The 17,719-nt window shown below is 40.6% G+C and overlaps 2 protein-coding genes across 2 annotated transcripts in view; both read left to right on the plus strand.

Annotated features, from left to right (window-relative positions):
• Window positions 1–17,719, plus strand: part of LOC117268004 (cytoplasmic phosphatidylinositol transfer protein 1-like) — an 87,310-nt gene that overhangs the window by 9,968 nt on the left and 59,623 nt on the right. The gene's annotated exons all lie outside the window — the stretch shown is intronic.
• On the plus strand, window positions 14,309–17,212 carry LOC117268006 (H-2 class II histocompatibility antigen, A-Q alpha chain-like). Its single transcript, XM_033644110.2, has 4 exons — window positions 14,309–15,044; window positions 15,209–15,454; window positions 15,580–15,861; window positions 15,981–17,212. The coding sequence occupies exons 1-4, from the start codon at window positions 14,972–14,974 to the stop codon at window positions 16,118–16,120; spliced, it is 741 nt and encodes a 246-aa protein (XP_033500001.1). The 5' UTR covers window positions 14,309–14,971; the 3' UTR covers window positions 16,121–17,212.

Consider the following 17,719-nt stretch of genomic DNA (forward strand, 5'->3'; position numbering starts at 1 on the left):
TGTTACACAGCTGTGCCTGTGACTTCAGGCAGAGAGACAGCTGCATCAGAGCAGAAGAGCATGTTTTAAAATACATTTATTTTATCAATTAGTTATTAACTTTTACTATTTTTAGCAACTTGCCTAATCGGGCAAGTGAGTTGTTAGTTTACATGCCCGACCTTGAGTTTTACTTGCAATCGGGCAATCCTTATTGTTGAGCCATGACATTAGAGGAAAACTGTCAAATCAACAGATCCATCAGTCTGGACCCATCATAATTTATTTCAGTCATGAATGTTAGTCAAAGAAAACTTTATTGCAGTATTATATTTGGCAGAATGGCTCTGTCCCTGGGGCCTCTCTGTCTTTCCTCTGGCCTACGCAGAAAGCCTCTTCCATGCTCCTACATGGAAACCCTAAGGCAGAGAGAGCCCACCTCTCTGCTCTTCCATGCACCTACATGGAAAGCCCAAGGCAGAGGGAGCATCAGCAAAGACCCCTGGGAACAGAACAGAGCAGCATCAATGACAAACAGAAATGACATTGATAAGTCAGACACAGCATGAAAAGGAGGAGCTGGGGTGGAGGCAGGTTGAACAGTAGGCAGGCCAGAGCAGTTTAAATAGGGGGCCCTGAATGAGATTAATCAATTGGTTGCATAGAAAGGAATCATGTGATCTATCAGCTGACTCCCTTCCATCAGTCAGCTGCTCCATAAGTTCATTGGGCTGTTTGAGATCAGCTGATGAAGCTGGGATGTGAGCTGAGCTTGACATCGTGTCCTGCCTGAACTAACGCTATGCCCAATATAATACTTTCACTCAACTGTTGTAAGCTCTGTGATCATTTTTACGCCTCCACGCCGGCGTCATGTTTTTGGGTTGTCCATACATCCATCACATTCTCTTGAACACAATATCTCTAGAGCGCCTTGGAGAATTTCTTCAAATTTGGCCCAAATGTCCACTTGGACTCAACAATGAATTGATTAGAATTTGATGGTCAAAGATCAGGATCACTGTGACCTTGCGTCTGTCTCACTCTCATGAATATCTCAAAAAGGCCTTAAGGGAATTTTCTCAAATTTGGCACAAACGTCCACTTTGAATCAAGGCTGAGCTGATTAGACTTTGGTGGTCAAAAGTCAAAGTCACTGTGACCTCACCATTGCCTGAGTGTCAGACTGAAGCTCGCAGAACCTTCAGTCTGACATTGCCTCCATTGAAGGCGATTTACAAGGGGGAGGGAATTTGATTTTTCCCTAACCAATCAGTAGAGATCAGTGACTCACCCAGAATCTGACGTCATTAGTATCCATGCCTCGGGGGTGCCGAAAACAAGCGAGCATTGCCCGTTTAAAATGTCTCCGTCGTCGTGCACGCCCAGCTGCATCGCCGTTAAATCCAGTTTAGCAGCTTCCTTAATTTGGTCCTCCATTAACGCGAGTAGTGGTGAAATAACTTGATAGCATCGTTAATGTGGTCTGTAGGATCTGTAGCGGTCGCCATTGTTGCTATCCTCACCAGTTACCCACCGGCGTACAGCTTGACATCAGCGTGGCGCTGATTGGCTAATCACTAGACCCGCCCCCACCCCCGGCGTTCATTGGTCCGTCCATCGTTTGGACGAGATAAATCGCAAATTCATTGCAGTATGCCAGACCAGAGATGCAAGCCTACCCAGTTGAGTGGGCGGGGTCTATGGTCTGGAACCAGGCTAACCTCACCAAACATGTTTTTGGCCATAACTCAAGAATCAGGTCAAAGATCAAGGTCACTGTGACCTATAGTGTCTGTCTTATTCTTATGAATGCGATATCTCAAGAAGGCCTTGAGGGAATTGTCTCAAATTTGGCACAAGTGTCCACTTTGACTCAAAGATGGGCTGAGTCAAAGGTTAAGGTCACCTTACAAAACATGTTTTTTGGCCATAACTCAAGAATTCATATGCTATTCATGACAAAATTCCACACTAATGTCTAATAGGATAAATAAAAGAAATTAAATAAAAGTTATGACATTTTACATCCACAAGGTCAAAGGTCAGCTTCACTGTGACATAATGTTCTGCAAAAACACTTTTCTGGATATTATACAGCACCATAACACAGGAACAGAGGGGGAGACATTTGGTTGGACACTGAATTGGTGACAGTCAGTGAATGAATGTGAATTGTGTCTGAAGCATCATTATTTTAGAGTATGTAGTTTCTTTGCAGCAACATCCATAAGTGAAGCACTGTCAGTTGTCATGGCTACTGATCAGTCTGGGCAGACATGGACGTAAACTATAACTGCAACTTGACTTGTTCGTGAAGGCATGCCACTACAAGGCGGTAAATCTAGTTCTAAATCAAGCATACGTCATTTGTCCATTTGTACTGCTGTACATTTTTAACCCTTGCAGTTGTGCAGGATGTCTTTAAACACAAAATCTCTGGTTCTCTGCTACTTCTTTGCTCATTTTTGCTTTACTTTGCTTTTAGTTGCTATCTCTGTTGGACTGTGTGCTGTTTACATACATATTGTCTTTAAAAGACGATCCTATGTGGCTTTGTTGCGTCCCATTACTGGCTGTTACTGATAGTGATATTTGGTTATTTATCCACATACCATTACTTGAATTGCTTCAATTTGCCTAACTTCTGTGGTTATCCAGCTGCCAGCCTGCTGGCTCATAGGACAGCACTCAATGTATCCCCGCTGTGCAGATAATTGAAACCCTGGTGGTATTTTCGAGGTTGCACTCACAAACCTTGTTTCAGATTATGGCTTCTCTATTAAAGCTAATTTCCTGCGCATCTCCAGCTGAGAACCTTTCTCTCAGAGTGTGGCTGTTGCTGTTTTCTTTGTAATGCATTATTCTTGGATGCTGCAGCACAGGCATTACATTCAACAGTGCGTTACATTGTGGCCAAGAGAGCTAATATTTTGGGGCAACAATGGGCAATTGCAGGCAATTAATGCAGTATATCATATCCAGTCTCCTTAATGGTAATTTTAGTGGGCTACAGTACATCAGTGTGTTTTGTGATGACTTTGGGGGACTGGAGGGATTCAGATTTCGGTGCACAGGATTATTGAAGCAATGGATCACCACAGAGATGTTATACAGGAGCACAAAATGTGTTTGTATTTTTGGTCTGTTTGGCTCATCTTGAAAATCTATGTCTGTATGTTTCTCTCTCTTCACATTTTTTACCAGCAGACTATTTTCTTTTCACATTCCAATGTTTTCTAAGAGAGCACTACAGATTTAAAATGTAATAACACAGTATTTTTTATGACTTAGCCTAGAAATGATTCGTGTAAGAGTGCAATGTAGTCTCTTGAAAAACTGTAGCACTCTGTTTTGGCCTTGACTAGTAGCAAATGTTGGGCCCTTTTTGTCTATTAGCTGGATGGCAAAGAATGTATTTCCTTAAGATGACAATGTGGTGATCCAGTGGTCGACAAAGCAAAGGATGTGGTTTTGATGCCTGCAGTTGGAGTTTAGATGAGGAACTCTTGCGCACCATTCTTCTCTTTTCTGTTGACGTCCACTTCCCTATAGATTGTAGTCCTTGTCACTTTTTTTCTCCTGGCCTGGAGAGGGTGGAGACAGACATGCACTGCCATTGTTTCTAGCTGCTTTTTTTCACATGCCCACAAGGAGCTGCTGTACATAGGACACAGTAATGCACAGAAGGCTCCCCAGACTCACCCGCCTCCATGCAGGTGCCCCAAATCACAGGAACTCATATCGTAATCTTATTAAAACGTATGCGAAGTTGTTTTTTTCTTTAGACAGAGCTGACTGCAGTAAATCAAATACAGCAGACAGTAGACATGTCTGAAATACTCACAGAGAAAGAAGGGCAGATAAAGCTACGCACCATCATAGGTGCTGAAAGCCTCATTTTACACATAGATAAGGCAGGGTAAAGTTTTCGAGGCAATTTACTGAGAAGGTGTGGCAAGGCTGCTTACTGACACAGAGAAGCTGGCAGAAATGGCCCGTCTGCAATGGCGACGTAGCAACATTAATGATCTGGTAAACATCTAGGGCCAACAGTTTTCTATTTATAGAAGAGAATTGAGGACTAAATTAAGAGCAGTTGTGCAAGAGCAGTTGTTCAGGTGACTGGAGGTTGTGGGAACCAGGGTGACTGGTAGACAGGTGAGGAGCGAGAGGGAGTCCATGCATGTGCCACCATGCCACAAGCAAAGCATTTAAACATGTGATTTAGCCCAGTTAGACATGAGGCTTCCTCCAGTATTGACTGGAACACAGTAGACAGAGTGCATTCATTAATTTAAAGGCGCACGGTCGATAAAGGGCAGGCACGAAGACAGAGGTGAGCTGGGATGAATTATAGTCAGACATAGTGATTCGTCGGACAATATGCCAGAGCCAAAAACAAGACAAAGATGCAGCTGGTTCACAAATGACATACAGAGCACAGCAAGTCAATGAAAGGGTTTAGAAACACAATCGAGCAGCCTCAAGCACACACACAGCCTTGTGTAACTAGGAGAAGGAACCTAGAGAGGATGGCACTTTAAGACAGGGCTGTCCCGATTAAGAATTTTCCTAGTTGACCAACAGTGGTCATTTAGGGCCATTAGTCGACTAGTCGCCCGCATGTTTATGATATTAACTTAATTCTTAAATGATATATTTTGGGCGGGGCAACACAATGGTTTGAGTTGAAGGTGTGAGAAAGAATAATATCAGTAACATTGTTAACACTGTGCTACATTACAGAGAAATACAAAACCGTACTAATGAACCTTCATTAATATAGGCCTATATTTTATCTACAAGTGCACGTCACACACTGAGCGAGCCGCCTGTTAATGACGCTGTGGGCTAATGGGCATGTAGCTACTTCCATGTTTCAGAGGATACGTCATGTTTGTGGTCGACCAATGAAGATGAGTTTACATATCACCTTGGGTTCGTCCTTCACCTTCTCAAAATGATCCCACACTTTGGATTTCCTGCCCGACATGTTATTAACTAGCCTGTGGAATAATCGCAGGTACCAGCCCTGGAAATTAACCTGACTCCTGTCTGACTGCTGAGCGTGGCCTCTTCCTGTGTCTGTCCTTTCAAATTAAATTCCCACATGGTCCGGTTATATCGGTTTTGATTCATTTTGACAAGACACAGCTCCTAATAGAGTTTCATTTTTGTTTTTTTCCTGTGACTAAGCAACCAATGAAATCTTGCCGACTAATGACCATTCTGGTCGGCTAACGTTTGGTCGACTGTTAGGGGGCAGCCCTGTTTTGAGGATACTTAAATTTCACAGTAACCCAGCACTATAGGAGGAATCTTTGCACGAAGATTACTCTTGTCTTGTTTATATATGTACATCTGTGGTTACTGATAATTTAGAGAGGAAGACCTTGAAGGAGAAAAAAGGGATGATGATACAAAATGATGCCCATCCATCCATACACACATACATCCACCAACCTATACCCACTTATCTTTTAACAGAAACCCAGAGAAAAAAAACATGAAAAATGCATGAACTGATGTTTGAATGTTGGTGTAAAGTAGATAAACTGCAGCGGGACCATAAAGATGGGGAATGTGCATTGTACCTAAGGCAACATTTGTCAACAATGTCATAGAAACCCATGAGTGCACTACAGAAACAGCAGCACGCATGCATCTGTGACGCATCCACTCAAAAATGGACTTAAATCTGTAATCACGCCGGTAACTGCCTACAGCCTGTGTCATACCGTTGCTTGACATCTGTTGTGCCCTGTTACTGCTGCCTCTGGCTGTGTGTTTGAAACTCACATTGCAGTGCTGAGCTTCAAACAGAGGTCTTGTGGGGTTAGAGGAAGCAGTGACACATTTTAATGGTCCCTTGCACACACATGCACACGGCAGACACACATACATATTGTACTGACACATCCCAAGAACCAGGGTACACCACTTTAATTCCAGGAAAAAGCAGCCTCGCAGATATATTATTTATTTTGCAGTATCTAGTGGAATGTGCACCGGCAGAAAGTTGCTGAAGACAGAGGCAATGTGAGGATATTTTAATTCAGATCCACTCTGCTCATTTTTCTTGTACCTGAACAAGCTCAGGACTTTTTATAATATTCATGATATTTCCCTTAGAAACAACAATGGCAAGTCTTTCTAACACTACAGTAACATTATAAATTTACACTAACACCTTACTAATACCCCTAAGTACCCCAAGCACCATAACAATGCCCTCCAAATAAACAACAGAATTAGTTTGTTTGCTAAAGATAGAGGTCTGTACTGTAACTGTCATGACAGTTACAGTAATAACACTTGGCTAAGGTTCTGGAAAGGATCGTGGTCATGCTTAAAGATAACCCGACACTGACTGTCAGTTTGATATGGGAACTGAACAGCTGTCTCCAGTGTTAAAGTCCAGTATTTTATTGACCTATTCCATTCGCCCCGAGCTGTCTGTCTACCTTCTGAAATAACATCGCCTTATTTCCTCCTTTTCCCATCCTACTTACTAGGACCACTAGAAGTCTTTGTCACTTAAACTTAAGCAGAAGTCGTTTTGGGGCACTTGCTGTTCATCTTTGGAGGACTGTCTTTAAAAATGACAATAGCATTGCTTTTAGAGCTGCTTTGGCCAGCTTGTTTACACCCAGCAGTCCAAGTGAATGCTGCTGGATCTCAGAGGTGTTTTTACTCTTTTATTGTAGGTTGATGTATGCATATGATCTAAAAGTGGCATTATGTGGACATTACAAGCCCAAGATTCATTGGACACGGGTAAAAATGTCATTAGTGCATTTTTTAGTTATACTAATTTTACTGTACTACTTATTTTCACAGATGAGAACCTTTAAAATGGCCTTTTTAGATGAGTTCCTCATTTAAATAACAATAATTGCATGGCAGATATAGAGTATTTACTGACCTAAATCTTAATCTGCAATCTCAAAATTATGCTCAACAATATTAAATACACAAATGCAAGTTATCTGTTATCTTATAAGTTATCTGACCAGTCGTTCAGCATCCTCTAAAACTTCACTTAAAATTAATCAGAATAAGCCCCCTGGGAGTTAAAATGTGGCTACATCTGGTTTAAACAGCCATTTTGAATTTTTAAAATGTCAGAAATGGATTCAGCATCATCAGTAACCCCCAAAACCACTCCAATACTGTTCAAATCGGCCAAGCAGATGCTGAAATATAGTCTAGCATATGCGAATTACGCTAATTTCCCAACATATTCAAGTTAACATCTGCCAGTTACTAAATGCTGGGGACCCATTCTGTACATTTCTAACATAAAACTCTGGGGAACTCAACACCTCCAGGTTCACATTGCTGGCAAGTAATTTATCTGCAAGGTTAGTGACTGAAAATCTGAATTCTCTGATTTGAGGTATAGTGATAAATTTAGGCCAAAGCAAGTGTATTTTTCGATATAAAAGGTCAGCTTAAGCTCAAATTGAAGCTCATCAACTTGGGAAGTTTGCTATGTACAAGTGAGGCAGTGATATACAAAATTATGAAAAATAATCATTTTTGATGAGAGTTTATCAAATTGACAAATTGTCTTTTTTGTTTATTTTTTGGGGATGTTGTGTGTGATATTTTGAAATAGAATGACAGCAAGCCCCAGAATCTTATTTTGCTACTTTTCCCTTTGTGTCAGGATACTCCTTGCTGAATTTCTGACCGTGTATGCCATCGTAGTGCTCTAATATTTGCATTAACATGATTTTGCTAGAAATATGTACCGAAAAAGGGGCTTTGGACCCCCTGAGACCAAACAGCCCCGAGTTGGGGGTGCTCGTTATCAACTTATGATGGCCCAAGGTATAGGCTAATAATGAAAAAATGGTAGCAGAAAACATATGCTTATTTGCTATCTTGCTGCATTAGATGAGAGGATTGATTCCACTCTCATGACTGCGCAGTAAATATGTAGCTGGATTCAGAAGCTGTGTTTAACACAAAGACTGAAACAGGAGAAGACAGTCTCTGCCGGTTGCCTGATGTCTTTTTAATTTGTTGTAGCGTGGATGAATCAAACTTACGCATGATTTGGTGACACAACACTGGTGTGGAAAATGCACACGTGATTGTGTGTGCTACAGAGCAGGCGGCACTGCCACCAGTTTAATGGGAAGCTGTCATGATTTACCTTATCGGAACAGGAAACTCTTAATCGCCTGTCCCTCCGTTTCTCCCTGTACCCCACCTCCTCTCTTCCTGTCCTCCTAAACCTTACTTACTGTCAACATCCTGTCTAAACAAGGAGAAACGGTGGCTACTGAGAATAGAAGCTGTGCTGACACATTGTGAATGTGTCAGTAGAGTTATGGGACATGTGGTCGGAGAGATGCAGTGTGAGAGGGGGAGCAGCTGGGCATGCCACACTATAATGTGATCACAATGTATCAGGACGTATTGTGCGCTTTGACTGGTGATGGATTGTATATGTGATCAGACTCATGGGGAGTGACGTGGATCAGTCATTTCCTTTTTTTTTAAGGTGGTTGTTCGAGAACATCTTAACAAGTCATTCAGTTTCATATTCAGCCTTTTGTTTTGTTAAAACAGGAAACAAATTTGCCAAGTTTACATGCCTTAAACTGGATTCATGCTTCTGCTGAGATAGACATAAACATGCTTGTGAACCATTATTGGTAACAGTACATTGCAAAGGCTCACAGAGGCTCACAAATTGTTTCCCATCTTTCTATTATACCGCCCATAAATGTTGATATATCCATATTCTTGCACCCATGTTTCACATATGTTGCAGTGTCATCGGGGTAAAATTGATTTCCTGATTTCTTTGTTTTCTCTACATTGTAGCCTGCAACCCACAAAACTGCCTTCTAGCTACACACAGGTTACACCCTTAATCCATACAAGAAACACACACACGAACATGTCCGAACTTTGACGTTCGCTTACCCGAAGACACATTACTCCAGCTTTAGAAGTTTCTACGTCAGCAAAGAAAAAATGTTGTGTAGATTTAAATTTGGACTCTCAGACCTGTATTGACACATTACTTTCTTTCACCATGTGAATTCACACAAATGCAGACAGAAGTTATTATAGCAGGGCTGCAGAATTAATTTAAATATTATTGAAAACGCAATATGACCAAGTGCAGTATACGAATCACAGGAGCTGCAATTCTAAGATAAAGGTAAAAAATATGTCACAACATACCATTATAACTGGAGCATTGTGGTGCAACAGTGGTGCCCAGGCCTGCAAATCATGTTCCAGACATAAGGGAACATGCTTGTTTAGTATGGACCCCACCAAAAATAACATCTTCATCGTTTTTGTATTTTTTTTCAGTGAATTAACCATTGAAAATACCATTCCCATTAAGACTGCCACTTGTATTGCAATCACAATATCTTTAAAAATAATTACAATGTGATTTTTTTTTTTTTTTTTTTTTTTTTCCATTTCATGCAGTCCTGCATTGTAGCACTCTCATTCATTTGGGGCTGGGTAATTGGTGCATGTGCCACCAATCAAATTGTTTCCTTTAGCAACTTGAAGAAAGACATTCAACCGATTCAGTCATTGAGCCACATAATTATCATCTGATCCTTTTGAAATGTTTTGCTTTCAAAGGGTAACTAGAAGACATTCACTCCATACTCCACTGGCATAAACCTAATCATTTCCCAACCTGGTCATCACCAAGAAACAGTTACAGTAATGTGAAACATATAGCTGTGCCCGTATGTGCAGTTAACCTTTTCATAAGTGGCTCTACAGCCACAGCATGTCAGAGGGCGGCTCCACAGTACAACATCACCGTTATTGGTAAAGTGTAAAGCCTGCAGAGTAGATAAAGCATATTGGGATTTTAATATATTCACCATAAAACACACCCACATAAATGTATGTCTATCAAATGTATGTCCAGAAGTACACCAGGCTTTGTAGTGGCCAAACACTGTAATTACACCATCATGTGACGCCCAAAAAGACTTACATGACTTAAGAGATGTCTGTAAATCAGTGGATACGTTTTTTTTGAGTGTGACAACCCCCACGAAATGATTTGTTTTAATCCATTCAGTCAGAGAACATTTTGAGAGTCCAGAGGAGCCACATGATTAAATCATTTTATCTCCTTTCAAGTTAATGGAGCGCTAGGCTTGGTTGGGCAGTATTTAATTTTTCAGACCTTCATACCTGGATGAAATTGTTGAAAAAAGAAACAGTCTCACATCTGTTTTCCTCATTAAACTGTACACCTTTTGAAGTCTTCTGAATTCACAGAACTGACACTGGCTTAATTGACCCTTTGCTAAGCCCCGCCCCCCTTAGTTACTGTTGCCACATCCGTCAAGCTTTCGCTCCTAGCATAAGAAATATGGAGTTTTCAGTGATATCAGTGAGAGATATTCCAAAGGAAATAACATCAAATTTCTGGAAAAACTGTTCGGAGATATCAGAGAGAAGCCGACAGAAAGGTCTTCAATATGCATGTGAGAGCTACATCCACAATTTCATCTGCTGGCGGAGTATAAATCACGAGAACATTAAAATAGACAGAAAAGCTCACCAGTCACAATGCAAGCGTCAGGCACCCCACATCTTGACACTTCACGTGAAGGACAAAGAATGTTCTTGTACAGGAGGGTAAGTCAATATATGGTTTAAATTTAAGTTAATGTTGAGTTATGTTCCCTCCTTGGGGCAGACAAAGGCAGAGCAGCTAGCACACAAAGCTAGCGTTAGCAAATGTTAGTTAGCATCTTAACTTGGAACAAACAAAGGTGTTTTTATTGATCTTTGCTGGATTCAGCTGTTCGTGTGGTCTTCCACACTGTTTTAGCCATATCTTTCTTGGGTCTTGAGCTTGGGGAAGGGGAAAAATTCAACACCACCTTCGACACTTTTTGGGTATCAGGTGTCGGACTTGAAGGTAACATTACCGTACGCACGCCGCTTCGGCATATTAGCTTCTGCTGAAAGCTTGACGGAGCTCTTGGTTGCTACACACGGTTGCTAACGTAGGATTGGACAGTGACTGATTAAGGGAGAGGCTTAGCGAAGGGTCAATTGCCTTATTAAGTCACACTTCATTCAAACTCGACAGAAACAAAATAAAACTCCCCCAATAGTCGTGGTTATTCTTGTTACTCTTCTCTTCCAACAACCACCAACTCCGGTTAGGTCGAAATAAACCCTGAATTAATTGAGTTAGATGTAGAAAACATGTTGTTTTTACCCCGTGGTCTCTTTGTACATCTATGATGTTCACACCCTTCCAGTGTTTTCCCTAGGTTTTTGGAAGGCTTATGTCAGCTTATGGCTGATGTCATTTTCGGGAACTGCCCATTGGTTTGACAGCCCATTGGTTCGACATCCCATTGTTCCGACCATATTAAACTCATTGTTCCTAAGTCCGTTCCGAAATCATCATGATGCCCTGTGGTTAAGGTCTGCTTAGGTTTAGGCACAAAAACCACTTGGTTAAGGTCAGGAAAAGATCATGGTGTGGGTTAAAATGAAAAAGAAAGTGGCAAACACATAAGCCGTGAGCCTGCTCCGCCTCAAGCCGTCGCGGCGCACCATACGCCCACTGCGAGCCGTTCAGCACCGCAGACAGTCGGACTAATGGGATGTCGAACCAATGGGCTGTCGAACCAATGACATGGACCCGTCATTTTCATGCCAGCAAGGGAGCGATCAACTAAAGCCATAAAAATACAGAGAAATCTTAAGCCAAATAATCACACATTCACTAGAGAGACATAGTTTAAAAGTTAATAAAAAGAAAAATGAAAATCTACAAAGGGAGGGAGACAGCATCGCTGAATTCTCACTGAGAACTCACTACAACATTACAACACTACATTGTTTTCATACAGAGATGCGACACAGAAATGCTTTGACACTATAATGGCAGGGAAAACCCTGCCTGGGTGTACACATGTGTGCTCAGATACACAGTGTACATACTAGAAAAACAGGTGTCCCTGGTTGCTATAGGAACATCCGCAGCTCACATTAGAAATCTGTTTGATGATGAAGTAGCCTTCTATGTGTGCAGGCATTTCCAATTGACCCACACAGCCGCCTGGTTTTCCTGAGAAACAACAGAGGAAGAGTTTCCTCAAGGACGCAATTAAAACAAATACTTGTCAACCCGCATTAAGTCATGTTAATTAAAATATTCACACACCTTAAATGAGTTTCTGAAAATCTAGTGAACAGCTGTTAAAAGTGGGGCAGAGATGACGTAGAGAGTTCAGCGCTTCAACATGGCAAAGGAACATCATCTAACACACCAGATGGTCTTAGTACGTGTGTATTTTTGTGTTACTGCCTCTTCTGTATTTTTATACCCACATAGAAAGTAGTCAGAAAACTAGACATTCCTCTCCCTTGAGTGACACAAAATCACTGTCAAATATCTTTAAGAAACACACGATCACAGGAGGACAGCTTTCCATGAAGTGGACCTGGGCCTGTTTTCCAAGTGAAATCACAAACATCTTCAACTTTGCAAGCATGTGAACAACGAGTTCGAGAGTTATTTAAACAAGCTTTAACATGAAAACGTTTTTAACCACGCATACAAGGGGAACAAAAGCCCTCTCACTACTGAAACATGAGGTTATAATACCATTCCTCGCACTGTATGTCCTTGCTTTTGTATTTTCACTTGAACGTTCTGTCACAATATTTGTTATGATTTTATTGCGTATTTTTTCCTGCCTGGTGTCTGTGACTCAATGTTCCTGGCCGGCTACGCGGGCAAAAGCAACAAATACCCTCTTTACTGTTATTTATTTGCGGCGATGTGACTTTTCCAAGAGCTGCGTTCAATTTTTCTTGTTTGTTTTGCTCATCACAATATAATACAAATCATTCTGTGCTTATGAGGTGAAGTCTGGTGTTTACAGCACATGCATTCACTCACAATTGCTTTGTATTCACGCACACGTGCACATACACAGTTTACGTTAGCTATTGTGGGCCCAGAGGTCATGGTCATGCTCTCATAGTGCCTGTAAAGATCATGTGAGTGAGTCTGTTCTGGGTGTGTGTGTGTGTGTGTGTGTGTATTTAAGAGGGTGTCGTAAAACCTTTTTGCAGCTGTCATGACGTAAGCCTATTGTACGTATTTGTTTCTCGCATTCACTTTAGCTGACTTTCTACAGTTACTCTGTCTTCTTAAACATCATGAATATGATCATGTTTCTATTATCAGGGTAAGATAAGGTAAACCTGATATTTCCAGCTAGATTCTCCTGGATAAAGCCAGTTTCCTGGTTATGTGCTGTACATGCACAACTGGATTTCTAACTGAGCTGACAACTGACAACTGACAGCTGAGCAGGTTAGCGAGAGGAGATCATTTCATGTGGTGATGCATTCTTGTTGTAGAGGCTAAGCCAATGTTTTTACCCACCGGAATGACTTCAATTGACGTGCTGATTGTTACTAGGGATGTTCCTGGCGACTAATTTCCCTGTAGACTAAACGAAGATTCAAAATGAAGACATGGTGTATTCAGGCTCAGCATATTCAGTTAACATCCTGAAGCTTTTACCTTCAACAAAGTTAAATGGAAGCATATCTTGGTCATTGTTGTGATGAGCTGCGTTATCTTCTCAGACCTATCTTCACTGCGTCTCCGGGTGAACGATATCAAATTGGTCTGAGTGTGGCTAACACTGCTAGCAGCAGCAGCAGCCATCGTTCCGTGCAGGTTAACATCCAAATGCTTGAGTTGAATGTGGTTGTGCATTGCTACAGTCGAGTGATTATATGCTAGTTTTTTCTGACACAGCCTACATGCTACCTTGTTTTCATTTTCTACACCAAAGTACTGCCGAACCGTGCTTAAATTTCCCGCCATGCTGTTTTAAAACTCCAGTCTACTCGAGCATTACCATGTGTGCTTCAGGGGTCAAAAACAGTTTTTCCTTCCAGGTGGAACACCTGACCAGGCATAGAAAGGTTCCCACCATATATAGTGATAACTGCTAATTACCCTGATACCCAATACAACAAATACACCATACAAAGAAATAATTCGTGCATATTCTTGTCCTACACTTGTATGAAAGTACCCTTCATCCATTGTCTGACTAAAACTGGAACTGGCACAAAGTGACCTGTTAAAGTATGATTACGTCATTTACATTATTCGACAAACATAACCCACTTCCTCTGTGTTCTGTGTTGCTTCTTTTTCCTTTTGAACTGGTAAATGTTTTGCCTATTAATATAATCAGCTATGATTTAATGACTTTAGTGTAACATAAAGGATTTTCTCTCTCTGTGCCCTTTATTTGACACAAAGATCACTTCGAACAGAGAGTCTCCACACCTTGAGACATGCCACATTACATGCTTTGGATTCAGACTTTAGTCTCATGCCACCAGCTGCTCTTTGTGTCCTGGTCTGTTTGTCAGCTGGTAGAATCAAAGAAGAAGTGAAGTCATGACGCTGTGCTATATTAGCTGTGTGCAGCCTGCCTGTCGAGGCTGTGTCTGTGTGGTGCTACACATTTTTTCATTTACTTAGGTGCTGATGTGGAAAACATGTCACAGTGCAAATCCTGGCATGATCCATAGACTATAAACTGTGACAATGTGAAGACTCAGATGTCAAATCATAAAGACGAAACCAAACACAACATGTTTTATGTAACAACAAAAACTTTTTATGTGGTTCACGGATATAAACAATGAGTTTTAGTGAGTGATACTGAATGTAAAATGAACTTTTCTTGGCTTACACAGTGCACCTTTAAAGCGGATAAACAAGTTTTACGTGATTCTTCTTCTCGTAACTTCCCTTCAGTAGATTTCCCCTGTGATTTTTTTGTTTGTTTTTGCCAAGCAACATTTTAGATGATTTTTTTTTTAGGCATGCGGAAGGTTACTGTAACACAGCCAACTTTTAAACGTCTTATCTTTCTGGAGGACAGAGGCAAGTCACGAGAGCTTTGACAGTGCACTTATGTACAGACTGAAAGACATGTACTTAAAAATTATACTAATTTTCTCAGGAGCAGTTTCCATCTATGCTCAAAGTAAGTATGGCTACTTCCTTATGACTGTTACTGTTGAATCTGTAGAAAAAAAGAAACCAAAATGACACGTTATTTGTAAAATCTGTTGATGATTTTGTCACCAATATATATTGTCTAAACAGGCTTTTATTCTGAGTTGATGTGTGATTGATGCATTTTCCTAGGAAGTCATGAACTTTGTCACAATTATGGCTGCTTTGACTCGAGTGATACTCAACTCTGTGTGACACTGGATGGTGATGATGTCTACTACGCTGACTTTAAAGAAAAGGGTCTTGTTTGGGAAAGCAGAATCCCTTCAATGATCCACGTTCCCTGGGCTTACGAATATGCCGTACATTACAGACAAAGTTGCAGATATGATTTGCTCAGATGGAAACCAGACACGTCTGCTGCAACAATGACCACAGGTAAAATACATTCATTGATGTTATGTTGACTGTCTACTTTTGGCAAAGATACTGTATCCATTTAGCACAGGGTTGTTGAGAGACCATTGAACGTACACTAAATTATGTGTTAATTTAACTCTCAGAGACACCAGAAATCCTCATCTATCCCAGAGATGAAGTGATAGAAGGAGAAGAGAATACACTCATCTGCTTCATCAACCATTTCTTCCCTCCCTCCATTGACATAAAGTGGACCAAGAATGATGTAGAAGTAACAATGGAAGATGCTTTCAACAAATGCTTACCCAATCCTGATGGGACGTTTCATGTTTTCTCCAACCTGAACTTTGTCCCAAAGGAAGGAGACATCTATGGCTGCACTGTGGAACATGCGTCGCTGGAGAAGCCTCAGACTCAGTTTTGGGGTGAGAACAAAAATGCTCAATGATGTATAATATCGTAATATTTTTTGACTGGTCTGATAAAGATGGAATGAATAAATTCTAAAGTCACTTTAAAATTTGGGTTTTCCTGTCTTCCCCAGAAACTGACACAGATGAGACGAACATTGGTCCAGCTGTCTTTTGTGGACTTGGCCTGGGTCTTGGACTTCTTGGAGTTGCTGCAGGAACAATATTTTTTGTGAAAGGAAACAAATATCAGGGCTTCCTTGTGACCCAGTAGTTAAGTTATTTCATCATCCCTGGTTTGTTTCTGGCCACTGACATTTGTTTCATGGTACTTCCACTTTTCTCTGCTCCCTTGTTTCCTGACACCTCTCAATTGTCTACTTTGAGTAAAGGCCAAGATGCCTGCTCAAAAAAAGGAAATGTATGCATATGAGTCAAGCTGAATCACTTTTGTATCTGTAATTCATTTGAAGATCACATCTATAATGTGTTATGAGGGCATTTAGAGTGAATTCTAATGCATTTATAATGCTCTATGACTAACACACACCATGCTTCCTGATACACGTAATCAACAGACATAAAACATTAGAGATGTGTCTTATAATGTATTGTAAGTGTCTTATGGATGCTCTTGACTAGTTAAAAAGTAAAGACTGACTGATGGAGCTTATAATGCATTACAAATACCTAAACTCACCTATACACACCTCAACAATCAACTGCAGTTAGGAGTCCTAGGATGTTATAACAGTCCATGCAGTATCATAGTTATCATTGTGTGTGTTAAGTAATGCAAAGTATATATTGATGCATCTATAGTAATGCATACCTCATCATAGGGTTCAATTGTTTATGTTAAGTGCAGCGCAATGCATTTTCATGTATTTAAAACATTTTTTCTGGATTAATCTGGAATTCTGGATTTTCCAACTTGCAAATGTGGCCCACATGAGTCATGCAAATCTGTAAAAAATACATATATTTCTGAGAAGGGAGTTTGTTCATAGGTGCTGCCTGGCCTGGGCATTCGGGTCTTTTTTTTCAATTTCAATTTCGATTTTTCTTTTTTTTGACGCTCTGATGAGGGATATAAATCTACTTTCAGAATCATCTGATGTAGCTTGTGACCTTCAGTGAGGACGTGTTTCACATGACTACATGACTACATACATATTCATTGTTTATTTCGGTTAAGATCTGGAATGCATCCCATGTCCCATAATTAATACACAAATACTGCTACTATGTGAGAAGTGTCAAGCATATTCTGGAAATTGCAAAGATTCACACCATGTGCAGGATGGCAAAAGTGGGATTTTAACTTTTAAAGTTTGCATCAAAAGATGTTCACCTTCCCTCTCAACTACCGAGATGAAACATACCTCCCTAGAAGGATTTTACAGAATAAATTATAAATTGAATTGAGTTATATTTCCTTGAGTTGAATATATTATTTTGGTAGCATTTTACACATATATTTGTTTATATATGTTTAAACCACAAGATTTCATAACAGATGGGCAGAAACAGGAGGATTGTGTGCAGGTATAGGTAGTTTCATGACAACTTCTTCAACCTCGCCCACCAGCTCCTGGGCCAGGAAGCCAAACCAACCTCACAGGCAGAGGGCAGAGAGAGGGAGGTCACAAAACTTTAACAAGTTCACAACATGTTCACACAGTTTAAAAACATAACACATCAACCTGCTTTTCTCAGGGGTATTGTCAAAAAGTTTGTTGAAATTTGTTAAAGATATGTCGGTCTGAAATATTGTTAGGCCTTTAATAACAGATTTCTCTTAACCTCATCTTTTTTCTTTTTAATGTCTTGCTTGTGTCTTTCTTTGTATGTTGTGTTGCTGTGTTTGCTT

The sequence above is a fragment of the Epinephelus lanceolatus genome, chromosome 18 (genome assembly GCF_041903045.1).
Source record: "Epinephelus lanceolatus isolate andai-2023 chromosome 18, ASM4190304v1, whole genome shotgun sequence".
Lineage (NCBI taxonomy): Eukaryota > Metazoa > Chordata > Actinopteri > Perciformes > Serranidae > Epinephelus > Epinephelus lanceolatus.